Source organism: Genypterus blacodes, unplaced genomic scaffold, assembly GCF_046128005.1.
Source record: "Genypterus blacodes isolate CSIRO-AG114 ecotype Tasmania unplaced genomic scaffold, CSIRO-AGI_Gbla_v1 ptg000056l_1, whole genome shotgun sequence".
In the NCBI taxonomy this organism is placed as follows: domain Eukaryota; kingdom Metazoa; phylum Chordata; class Actinopteri; order Ophidiiformes; family Ophidiidae; genus Genypterus; species Genypterus blacodes.
This window is the reverse complement of record NW_027466868.1, coordinates 2,838,481-2,850,000: the sequence shown is the minus strand read 5'-3', so window position 1 is coordinate 2,850,000 and position 11,520 is coordinate 2,838,481. Positions and strand designations below refer to the sequence as shown.

The window sequence follows — 11,520 nt, the reverse complement described above, 5'->3', positions numbered from 1 at the left end:
CCGTGACGTGATGATGCAACCATGGCCAGCTACTTCAGAGAGAGAGAGAGAGAGAGAGAGAGAGAGAGAGAGAGAGAGAGAGAGAGAGAGAGAGAGAGAGAGCGAGAGAGAGAGAGAGAGAGAGAGAGAGAGAGAGAGAAAGAGGGAGAGAGAGAGAGAGAGAGAGAGAGACAGAGAGTAAGAGTAAGAGTGACAGAGAGAGAAACAGAGAGGGAAAGGGAGAGGGAGAGGGAGAGGGAGAGTGAGGGAGAAGGAGAGTGCACCACCCGTCCCAGCTGTTCTTGGGGTTTTAGTCATGTGGTTCTTGCCACACTGACCACAGCCGTTTGCCGTTCGGGGAAAGAGTGGTGAGGACGATAAAAACAGACCCAAACAAGAGGCTTGAGAGAGAGAGAGAGAGAGAGAGAGAGAGAGAGAGAGAGAGAGAGAGAGAGAGAGAGAGAGAGAGAGAGAGAGAGAGAGAGAGAGAGAGAGAGAGATGAAGGAGAGAACGCGCGCTTGTGTGTGTGTTGCTTACCTTAGTAATGAAGTCCTCTCTGTAGGTTTGCTCCACAAACACGTCGGTCTTCAGGCGCTCTGCAATAAGATAAACAAAACATATTTAATGAAGACTGATCGCTTATGTTCTTCAATCGCAATCATTCCCCAAGCAGACAGACTGTGTGTGTGCGTGTGTGTGTGTGTGCGTGTGTGTGTGTGTGTGTGTGTGTGTGTGTGTGTGTGTTACAGCTTGTGTGTGTGTTACAGCTTGACATCAACATTAAAGGACTTTTATTGATACAAGCATGATACTGATTTGTTGTATCAGGTGTGATACTGTCACTCTGTTGTGTATTCAGGAATGATCAACCCACATCCCGTGGGATGGTGAACAGGTTGGGATGGAGACATGATGGGTTCAGTTCCAGCTCCGGTGCTTATACCTCTGCTGAGCGTGGCTCCGTTCTCCCTGTAGTCCTGGATCTCGGCGTCCTTCCTGACCAGCAGGCCCTCCAGATCCTCCACCTGTCGCTGCAGTACACGGTTCATCAGCAACAGGGGGCGCACCAGTTGAGTGCACACCTGAGGAATGGCAGTAATACCACATTCATGGCCGCACAGCCACCAAACAAAGGCACATCAGAGACACTGTATGTAAAGTGTGGATCGTACCATTGTGACCGGGGCGGGGGTGCAGTGGAACTCCCAGTAGAAGGGCAGCCCCGCCAGCTCGCTCTTCACCCTCATGCTGATGTTGCCGTCCTCCTGGTGTGTCAGTGATATCTGGGCTTCACAGCTGCCTGCTCGCCCTCCACTTCCTGTCAGACAGGGACGCACCACCTCGCACAGGTGGGAGAAAAAGGCTTTCACCGGCGCTCTCAGTCGCTTGTTAAGCTCCTGGAGGTTTGAAAAACAGAATTTATCCGCCAATTGATTCATTCCAATCATCTGCTTCATCAAATGTGATTGACAGTGATTGGAGTGATTGATTCAAGATGAAGAGTACCTGCGCTCTGCTCTGAATGTCTGCACACCTCATCCTCTCCTCCCACACACAGTGCAGGTCTGTCAGCAGGATGTGGTAATCCGTCTCCCCAAACTGGCTCTTAGCCAGGAGCTGGCAGTCGCTGATGCTCACAGGGAGCCAGGGACGCTCCAGCAACACCTGGGCAGCAGGTTCGGCTCCTTCCATCACAGCTGAGGAGAGACACAGGAAGGTCAGGAGGAACCAGAGGGGCTTTACAAAGATCTAACACCCCTCAATCCTTTAGTGACCCAGACCTGGAGGAGCCATGAGCGAGGAAACGATCCTGCTCATTTACTCAATTCACAACATTTCAATGAATCAACTGACATGTAGCTGACATGTAGCTGACATGTAGCTTGTGTCAGTAAAGTCAAAACATTTTCCTCCCTTTGGCCGAATGAAGTAACCACAGCGGGAAACATGGCTGCTGTCCCGTCTGCCATCAAATAAATGTATTCTAAAGGTTTGAATGCAAATCACAAAGTTTCCCGCTCTATCACCAATGACATCATCGGTTCTCTTCCAGCGTCACACCTCGGGTCTTAATTCCTCCTCACTGTGTTGTTGGTGCAGATCTGGGTGCAACACTGCTCCCGTGTGGCCACTTAAAAGGTGAACAGGAAATGGACAGTTTTCGGGCAAAATAAAACAGATTTCTCTCAACAATATCACTAAATCAATTTTTTGATGACAACAATACACACAAGTCTGAACCTGGAGTGCCAGCGGTTAGACTCAACCAGAGAAAGCCGGACCAGAACCCATTTACTAGCCACACGATCTCACCGTTCAGTGATTCGCCGGGACACACCTGCTATCAAGAGTACACAAGTTCACTTAATCGCCTTAAGACCTTTAAATGTCGGCGCCCATATTGCACACCAAGAAACAGAAAACGAACCCACATGTTTCTATAACATGACCACTGTAGTCCGTGAATAACTGCAAGCTCCTACACTTTATTACATGAAATCCCGATCGATTCTTTAATTGAAAGATTACGTTTCTCCTATGCGGTGTTAAATTTACGTTTTAAAATACACAATTGATAAATCCGAACGTTTATTTGAATAAAACCTAGATACCGGAAGTAACGAAACTAGCTACTGGAGAAGTTAGCTAGCTGTCGTTTTGTTTTGTTTTGTTCCGTCGGTGTAAGCGGCTCCCCGTTCCACTTTAACACGTTCTACGAAACCCAGAGATATATCAAAACGTATTAAAAGTTAAACTTACATTTGAAAGGCGAAATTATCTAAAGCAAGTTCTTCTTGTTTACAATTTTGCGTTCCAACACCGGCGTCGCACAAGAGCGCGAGTCAAAGGTTCCGGCATTGTGTTTCCGGTGCGACAAATAATCTGAAGATGGAAACGAATGAAACTTTTATCAGATGGAATACTGTGATATATTAAGATAAATAATTGGAAGAAAACCATAATTTAATTTGCTTATGAGTCAAAAACGTTCATCATTAGTACATGACAGAGGACAGAGTGAACAACTAACAATGAATGTGACATTTATAACAAAACATGTAACTGACTAAGTAATAATAAAATAATAATCAATGAAAATAAATCATTGTGTCTATGTATCAATGTAAATTAGGACACTTGAGCTGTGTCGCTGTGAAGGTTCTCAGTCATACACTTTAAGCTTGAAGATGTTTCTCTCATCTGAAGGGCCTCTTCAGTTCTTCAGTTATGACATCACACTATGTCTGACATCACTTTTTGACATCAGACCTGATGTCAGGGCAGAATCCCTGTGGTGACATGATATTATTATAAATTTTGTTTTATAATACATTTATGATGGTCAGCTTGAGTCACATACATGAGTTTGAATGTTCAATGATGGAATAAGGCCAACAAGTACCAGTGCATGGACGAGCTCACCTACAGTGTTTCCACAGAAGAACTACAGATGGATGGACTACATTGTCAGGAGTGCACCCAGCAGCTGGAGCTGGAGACAAAGCTTCAGAAAGCTGAGGATGACCTGGATCAGACACAGGTCTTTCTCAAGACCACTACGGAAGTCTTAGAGACAGTGCGACTGAATTCTGAAGAGGTCAACCAGCAGCTGGAGGAGCTTCAGTGGATGCTCCATGTAGCTCAGGGCCGTTTTGAGGAGCTGGCTCCTAACCTTCAAGCCAGCCAGGAGGTCAAAGGTGAACTTCAGAAGGAGTTAGAGGAGACCAAGGGGAAGCTTTCTGCAGTGGAGAAGAAACTGGACCTACAGCCTCAGCCACCTGTGAAGGCCTTGAATAAGTTGAGAGCCAAATTAAAAGTGTTACTAAAAAAGGTGAGTCATTTTATAACATTAACATATTACATTACAATATGCTACAATATGCCATGTTTGTCTATCTGCCACAGAGAAAAGAGCAGGTGACCAATGCGGCCCAGGAGGTGATGGAGAGGGTTCAGAGGGACACTGTGATGAAGACGGGGCTGATGGGCATTCTTGACATCATCGAAACTGAGAGCCAGAGGCTGGAGGTGAAGACTGCAAAAGTGGAGGAGAAACTGTTGTGTGAGAAGGCCAAGGCCAAATGTAATCTTACTCTCTGGAACGGAATCAAACAGATCAAAGCAATCACTCATATCAAATGGAAGCACAGGAGGGACGACATGAGGATGGTGGAGACTCTGAAGGTGTTGGAGGAGCAGTTAGTGTTGTGTGGCCTCCAGAAGGTGGAGGAGGACACTGCCTATGAGTGCAGGAGGCAGCAGGAGAAGACTGAGCTGCTGAGGGACAAAGACAAGCTGATCGCAACCATGCTGAAGAGAGAGACGCGCAAGATGGAGGTGCAGAACAATCTGAGGTTCATCGTACAAGATCTGCAGGGAGAACTGCCCAGGAGGGGTGAGAACACTGAAGAAGAGGTTGTACATATCTGAGTGAAGAAGAGTTTGTACATATGTGAGTGAAGAAGAGTTGGTACATTTCTGAGTGAAGAAGAGATAGTACATATGTGAGTTTGCTGTGACAACCCATCGAAATTGGAGGTTATTTTATTGTATTTCTGGACATATTAAAAAAGTCTTTAAGTAACTCGATGAACAGCAAAAATTTGCTTTTTGTGAGTACATTTTTTTTTTCATTTTACAAATCTTTAATAAATCTGTACAGTACAACAATTTACCCCACAACTCATGAACTCTACAGAATACACACACACACACACACCATAATCTTGGTTTATCTTAGATATGATATATTTTATACAATAATGATATATACATCATATCTTAATACACATTTTTATGAGCAATAATAATATAAGCATGTGAGAATATATAAATATATTATATTACCAAAAAATACTAAACCAGGAGAGTGTGTGTGTGTGAGAGATAGGCGACATCAATGTTGTATTTGCATAAACAATTTACACTAGTGGGAGATGAATGGACTCATGAATGATGCCACAGTTGTTAATGATATCATTGACACACCTACTACTTTGAGAACCATGAATGATGTCATAGTTGACACAGACACTATTTCAAGAGCAGCAAATGACGTGAACTTCACAGAGGTCTGTACCTCACCGGAGTTTCTGGAGCTCTCTGTGGAGGAGCTGAGCAGCAAATGACATGAAATGAATGGAACAACAGAATAGAATACAATAGAATTTTATTGATCATCATGTTGCATGCAATCCACAGCAAATCCAATGCAGCTGAAATTAAACTTTCACCCCCTCGTATCACGCACACACAAACACATGCATTACAGGAGAGAGGCACTGGAAGGTGAGGAAGGTGAGGGAGATGAGGATGGTGAGGGAGGTGAGGGAGGCGAGTAAGGTGAGGGGAAAGAATGGCTAGTCAAAGACCTTGAAGGGTGTGTATGTGCATGAACCTCTCCCTCCACCTTTTCACACTCAGTCAGCCGCTCACACACTCCTGCAGAATCATGTAATATGCTTGCACGCCGTTCCTGCAGCTGCTCTCTCATGATGTCTTGGAGACTACAATCCATTATGTCATGGAGACATTAATGATGAAACCTGTGATGTCATGGAGATGCTGACCAACAATATAAAAACCTTGTTTCATTTTCCATTTTCATTTCAGCACAACAAGTCAAGCACCATGAGAGGTCAGGTGAGTTCAAACCCTGTGTTTAACGAGCTGAGGCTCAAACGACAACTCTGCGACGCCGTCATCAGTGTGGATGGCGAAGAGTTTCCAATTCACAAGATCATCCTGTCGTGCTGTAGCCAGTACTTTAGGTGAGTTGGGATGAAGATACACTGAAATACACTGTCACTGTCAATACATGAATAAACATATATTATACATACATAGAGACCTGTGGAGGTGGGATGACAAGCCTGCTGTAAGTCAGAGGCCGTATATTGTTTTTCTGTCCCCCATGCATATGATTGGGTTGGGTTTGTCACTTGCTACTTTGTGTCCCTTCTCTTCCACAGATCTTGCTTTTCCTGGAATTTACATAAAAAAGACGAGGTGTACAAACTTCATGAGTTCTCCCCAGACATCATAGGGCTCATCATCGAGTTTGCCTACACCGGCAACGTAGAAGTTACTGAAGATAACGCTCAGAGCCTTTATATGGCGGCTGAATATTTTGATTTTCCGAGCCTGACAGAAGCCTGCACCGCATTTATGGAGCAGCGGCTGTGCATTGAGAACTGCATTCAGATCTGGCAGTTCACAGGCTTCTACTCGTGCCCCAGACTGCACCACTCTGCCTACCTCTTCATCGCATGTCACTTCACAGAGGTCTGTACCTCACCGGAGTTTCTGGAGCTCTCTGTGGAGGAGCTGAGTCAGATCATTGAGGACGACAAGCTGGATGTGAAAGAGGAGAGCATCGTGTTCGAGGCAGTTCTCCGCTGGATCAACCACTCAACCCAGGAGCGGAGCAGATACATCTCTCTGTTTCTGCCAAAGGTAAACAAACATTCTATATTTAGTTTCAAGATGATTGAAAGTTTCTTATTTGTAATATCTTCTTGTTTCTGTGTAGGTCCGCCTGGCTTTGATGACCAGTGATTATTTCAAGAACAACGTGGAGAACAATGAGCTTGTGAAGTGGAATAACAAACTGAAGGACACCCTCAAACAGGCTGATACGCTGATCAATGGGACAATCACCTTCACCCACGGCACCAACCACCATCTAGCTCGACCGCGCATCCCTGCTGGCATCCTGCTGGCCATCGGCGGCTGGCTCAACAGTGGGATGAACGACACAATTGACGCCTACGATACCTACACTGACCTGTGGGTCACGCTGGTCAAGAACGAGGTTGCGGGTCTCGTTCATCACGGCTCGGCTTTCCTGGAAGGCGCAGTGTATTGCGTCGGCGGCTCCACCGGAGACGGCACGAGTAAAGGCGTACACAGGTTTGACCTGGACACTCGCACGTGGAACGAAGTTGCATCAATGAATTCCTGCCGCTGCTTTGTCAGCATAACTGTGCTGAAAGGACGCATCTTTGCCATCGGAGGCTATGATGGACAGGCACGCCTCAACACTGCAGAGTGCTACGACCCAAAGACCAACCAGTGGACCGATATTGCCTCTATGCACGAGAAGAGGAGCGATGCAGGTTGCACAACATTAGGTGGCAATGTGAGTAAATCCAAGTCATAATTTTAAGCTCAAAACCAGAACAGCTGTGTTAGCAAAGTATTATAAAAGATGACTTATTCCTCCTTTACTTCCCCTCAGGTGTACATCTGTGGCGGCTACAATGGGACCCAGTGTCTGTCCTCTGTTGAACGCTACAGCCCAGAGACCAACAGTTGGACCACAGTGACGTCCATGAGCAGCAGGCGCAGTGGACTTGGCGTCATCACTTTTGAAGACCGTATATATGCTGTAAGTGAAACTCATCTCATCTAAAACATCAATGATAATGATACCCTTCTGAGACCGTGCGTCCTCATATGTTGACATTACATTATTTTTCCTTCCCTACACCGTATACATCATTGTGCTTAACTTAAACCTGTTGTCCTCATGTCTGGACATTTTTAGCTGGCCCCCTGTTGTATGAATAACACTTTGGGTTACTAGAGAACTTAGCAGACAGGAAGAAATGTATGATGCTCTTTGTGTTTATAGGTAGAACACATATGATCACACTCAAGTAGAAGGAAAAGTGCATACAAAACATGTCTGGTTCTCAAGAGGGTAGAATTCAGACTATTTGACTCATAGCTACTTTCTTCCTCAGGTGGGTGGCTTTAATGGGAACCGTATCAACACCGTAGAGGCCTACAACCCCATCACCAGGTGCTGGTCTGAGGAGCGCTCCATGCCGATGCCTCGCAACAACTTTGGCATCGAGGTGGTTGACGACAGCATCTTCGTCATCGGCGGCTACAACGACTCCGGCCTCACGTCTAAGGTCGAGTTCTACAATCGCAAAACGGACGTCTGGTCGGAGACCACGAGGTTGAAGGTCCCCTGCAGCTCCATGAGCTGCTGCGTGGTCTATGGACTCAACATGGCCGACTACAAACTGCTTCTGCCCAGTCGGAACATAGTGGTCTGAAGGATGTGACCCATCTGAACTGGACTCTTAATAAAAGACAAACAAGACACTTCTGGTTCTGACCTTTTGTACTTTCAGATGGTGTCACATTGTGTTAATAAATATGATAGTCTTTAAAAAGGTGTAGGAAAGAAAAATAATTCTTCTTTTTCACTACAATTGTGTGTAAGACAATCACGGCACAATAATACCATCCTCTGAATCTAACTGAAGCTGTCTGGAAGCTAGCAGACTGCAGCTTTGAATTCTTTTTTTTTTTTTTTGCAATTTGTTTTTATTGAAGCAAACATTGTATATGACATTGCGCATACAGTTGTAGGATATTTTGGAGATATTTTTTTACATAGAAAGGGGAAAGAGGAGAGAGAGAGAGAGAGAGAGAGAGAAGGAAGGTTGTATTATCACTACTATTGTTGTTAAACTTTATACATAGACCCTGAGGTAGAGTAGATCGGAATTGCAATGATGTCATAGGGTACATACAGTTCTTACGGGATGATGGTGATGATGCAGCTTTGAATTCTGATTAAAAAGGAAAATGAGTTGCGTTTTCCAGTTTGATCATTTTTACTTTTTATCCACATTTGCACAATGACAGCAGTGTTGACATTAAGGCCCAGACTGGGACTCCACAGGAGGCAGCAGGTCCAACTGATGGTTCTGCTGCTCATGCTCCCTGTGCTGCTCTGGGTTGCATTGGAATGACCTCTGATGTAATCATCCATACATTTATGAATTTTGACTTCATAAACTACAGTAGCTATTCAGATGAGGTTTCATTTTGGGAAAATGAACATCTTACTGATACTCTTCTTCTAAATATGCCAAAATTCGGAATCACTTCCAGGGTGTACTGTATACCCAAATACACATTGGGGGCGCTGTAACACAATATTGACCCTGCAGCCAAAACCATGAACACATCATGAACTGAATTTGCATGGTGGACATTGCTCGTAATAAATACGGTCAAATACACAAACACATTGGAACAACAAGAGTAGGGCACCATTTTTATTGATCAATGTAATTATTTGTGTCCAGTGAGGAAAGAGGCAGAGTGTCACGAGGGGCGGCATAGTCACCCATGTTGTTCAGTCCGTGCACCACGCAGCAGCCCAGAGCACAGCGGGGAACCTTCATCTCTGCCGCCTTACACCACACACCAGAGGCCAGATTGTAGAACTCCACATCAGCCAGGTAAGCCGACTGATTGTAGCCCCCAATGACGTAGATGCTGTCATCAACCACTTCAATGCCAAAGTTGCTGCGAGGGACTTCCATGGTGGACAATTCATACCAGATTTCAGTCCAGGAGTTGTAGGCCTCTACGGTTTTAAGACGGTGTACCCCATTAAAACCCCCCACCTGTGAGGGACAGAGGAGTTATGAGTCAAAAGAGTCTTCATCACAGGTTTACAGGGACATGGATGTGTCTGACTGGGCAGAGTTTCACTTACAGCATAAACACGGTCTTCATAAGCAATGACACCAAGTCCGCTGCGTCTGGCGTTCATTGGAGTAATCCGAGTCCACTGATTCGTCTCTGGGCTGAAGCATTCACAAGAGTTCATGTATTCATTCCCATTGAAGCCACCACAGATGTACACCTGAGGAATTAAAGGAAAGCTGAAATGAAACCAACAGCTAATTTGGTTTTGGGGTTTTTGAGCTGAAAATGTGCTGCAATTTTGAATTTGTAGCTTGTGTTCAATTGCTAAGTTGGATTTACTCACATTGCCATCTAATGTTGTGCAACCTGCATCACTCCTCTTCTTGTTCAAAGAGGCGATCTCTTTCCACTGGTTGGTCTCTGGGTCGTAGCATTCTGCAGTGCTAAGGCGATCCTGCCCATCAAAGCCTCCGATGGCAAAGATGCGGCCTTTCAGTACAGTTACGCTCACAAAGCAGCGACATGAATTCATTGGTGCAACTTGGTGCCACGTGCGAGTGTCCAGGTCAAATCTGTGCACTTCCTTACAAACGTCATCTCCGTTTGAGCCGCCCACACAATACAACGAGCCATTGAGGAAAACCGAACCGTGGTAAGAAAGACGTGCCGCCTCATTGTTTGAGACTGTGACCCACAGGTCAGTGCAGGTATCAAAAGTTTCTATCTTATCAGTCAGTCCACTGTCTTCACAGCCTCCAATCGCCAACAGGATCCTGACAGGCAGACGAGGTCGAGCCAGAGGGTGATTGATGCCGTTGGAGAAAATGGTTCTTTCACTTATCAATATCTCAGTCATTCTAACAGTTTCCTCCAGTTCCTCATGCGACTTCACAAGGTGATTGTTTTTCACATTGTTTGTGAAAAACTCACTGGTCAGCAAGCCGAGTCGCACCTGCTCAGAAACAAGATGGAGGAAATGAATCTCTACTCAACTTATAAACCACAGTGTAACCTCGACTGGTAATCATTAATGAGTTTGTTTACCTTTGGCAGAAGCCTAGTGATGTGTCCCCGGCGCTCCTGAGGCGAGTGGTTGATCCAGCGGAGTGCAGCATCAAACACCACATTCTCCCCTTTCACATTGAGTTTGTCGTCCTCAATGATCTGACTCAGCTCCTCCACTGAGAGCTCGAGGAAGTTAGGGGAGGTGCAAACCTCTGAGAAGTGACATGCGATGAAGAGGTAAGCAGAGTGGCTCAGTCTGGTGCGCTTGAACCCTTTGGAATGCCAGATTTCAATGCAGTTCTTAACACACAGCTGCTGCTCCATGAATGTGCTGCAGACGTCTGTGAGACTTGGGATTTCAAAGTACTGAGAAGCCATATAAAGGTCTTTAGAGTTGTCTTTGGTCACTTCAACGTTTCCAGTATAGGCAAACTCAATGATGAGCCGTATGATGGACGGGGACCCGTAATCCAGTTTATACACCAAACCCTGACCAGGGGAACTCATGGTAAAGCAAGATCTGTGGATGAAAAGGGACATTGAGCGCATGAGCCATTGAACGCATCACTGAACTTATGTTACATTATGACATTATATAAAATACAAACTGGAATAGTGTAGCAAGTAGACTTGTGTATGTAGAAGTCCTTCATTTCAGAGGCTGATAGTCGTTTTTTGACATGCGGAAATTGTCGTAGCCATATTTAGAGGCTGTTATTGAAAGGCCACATACAAGACAGAACCACAAGGCAGTATGATGACAGCCCCACTAACTATGACCACTATGACCTCTGACAGAATGTAATCAAAACAACATTAGAAGCTGTATAAGTGTGTTTAATAAAGTGGCCACTGAGTGTATTTCAGTGATTTCTACCCACTCAAGGCTTGAAGACTTTTCACCTCTCTTCTGAAGGTGAAACGTCTTCAAGCCTTCAGGTCCAGCTGCCTCAGATTAACTCTCCTCCAATCCTGTGACCTGTTTGACTGAGAACCTTCAGACAACTCACAGGAAATACTGGCTACAGCCGGAGAGGACGATCTTGTGGATTGGAAACTCTTCGCCCTGAACG

At 45.2% G+C, this 11,520-nt stretch overlaps 3 protein-coding genes across 4 annotated transcripts in view; 1 reads left to right on the top strand and 2 right to left on the bottom strand.

The window, feature by feature from the left end:
• Positions 1 to 2,824, bottom strand: part of nhej1 (nonhomologous end-joining factor 1) — a 9,850-nt gene extending 7,026 nt beyond the window's left edge. Inside the window, exons 1-5 of one of the 2 annotated variants that reach the window (XM_076152504.1) lie at positions 2,741 to 2,824; positions 1,487 to 1,677; positions 1,153 to 1,377; positions 924 to 1,062; positions 518 to 576 (exon numbers count right to left, since the gene is read on the bottom strand). In XM_076152504.1, coding sequence (XP_076008619.1) covers positions 518 to 576; positions 924 to 1,062; positions 1,153 to 1,377; positions 1,487 to 1,672 — 609 coding nt within the window. In that variant the 5' untranslated portion in view covers positions 1,673 to 1,677; positions 2,741 to 2,824. The remainder of the gene's footprint in view (positions 1 to 517; positions 577 to 923; positions 1,063 to 1,152; positions 1,378 to 1,486; positions 1,678 to 2,740) is intronic. The other variant, XM_076152505.1, reaches the window with a different exon arrangement.
• A 2,787-nt stretch (positions 2,825 to 5,611) lies between these two features.
• On the top strand, positions 5,612 to 8,049 carry LOC143002367 (kelch-like protein 10). The gene is made up of 5 exons (XM_076152438.1): positions 5,612 to 5,751; positions 5,953 to 6,436; positions 6,513 to 7,121; positions 7,221 to 7,370; positions 7,729 to 8,049. The coding sequence occupies exons 1-5, from the start codon at positions 5,612 to 5,614 to the stop codon at positions 8,047 to 8,049; spliced, it is 1,704 nt and encodes a 567-aa protein (XP_076008553.1).
• Positions 8,050 to 9,063: 1,014 nt separating this feature from the next.
• On the bottom strand, positions 9,064 to 10,954 carry LOC143002365 (kelch-like protein 10). Its single transcript, XM_076152437.1, has 4 exons — positions 10,487 to 10,954; positions 9,786 to 10,394; positions 9,510 to 9,659; positions 9,064 to 9,417 (listed from the first exon to the last, which is right to left on the bottom strand). The coding sequence occupies exons 1-4, from the start codon at positions 10,952 to 10,954 to the stop codon at positions 9,064 to 9,066; spliced, it is 1,581 nt and encodes a 526-aa protein (XP_076008552.1).
• Between the last annotated feature and the right edge of the window lie 566 nt (positions 10,955 to 11,520).

Coding starts and splice junctions, on each gene's coding strand:
- LOC143002367 (XM_076152438.1), top strand. CDS start 5,612: ATGAGAGGTCAGGTGAGTTCAAACCCTGTGTTTAACGAGCTGAGGCTC. Junction 6,437..6,512: donor TCTCTCTGTTTCTGCCAAAG/GTAAACAAACAT, acceptor GTTTCTGTGTAG/GTCCGCCTGGCTTTGATGAC. Junction 7,122..7,220: donor GCACAACATTAGGTGGCAAT/GTGAGTAAATCC, acceptor ACTTCCCCTCAG/GTGTACATCTGTGGCGGCTA.
- LOC143002365 (XM_076152437.1), bottom strand. CDS start 10,954: ATGAGTTCCCCTGGTCAGGGTTTGGTGTATAAACTGGATTACGGGTCC. Junction 10,395..10,486: donor TCACTAGGCTTCTGCCAAAG/GTAAACAAACTC, acceptor GTTTCTGAGCAG/GTGCGACTCGGCTTGCTGAC. Junction 9,418..9,509: donor ATGAAGACCGTGTTTATGCT/GTAAGTGAAACT, acceptor TGTCCCTCACAG/GTGGGGGGTTTTAATGGGGT.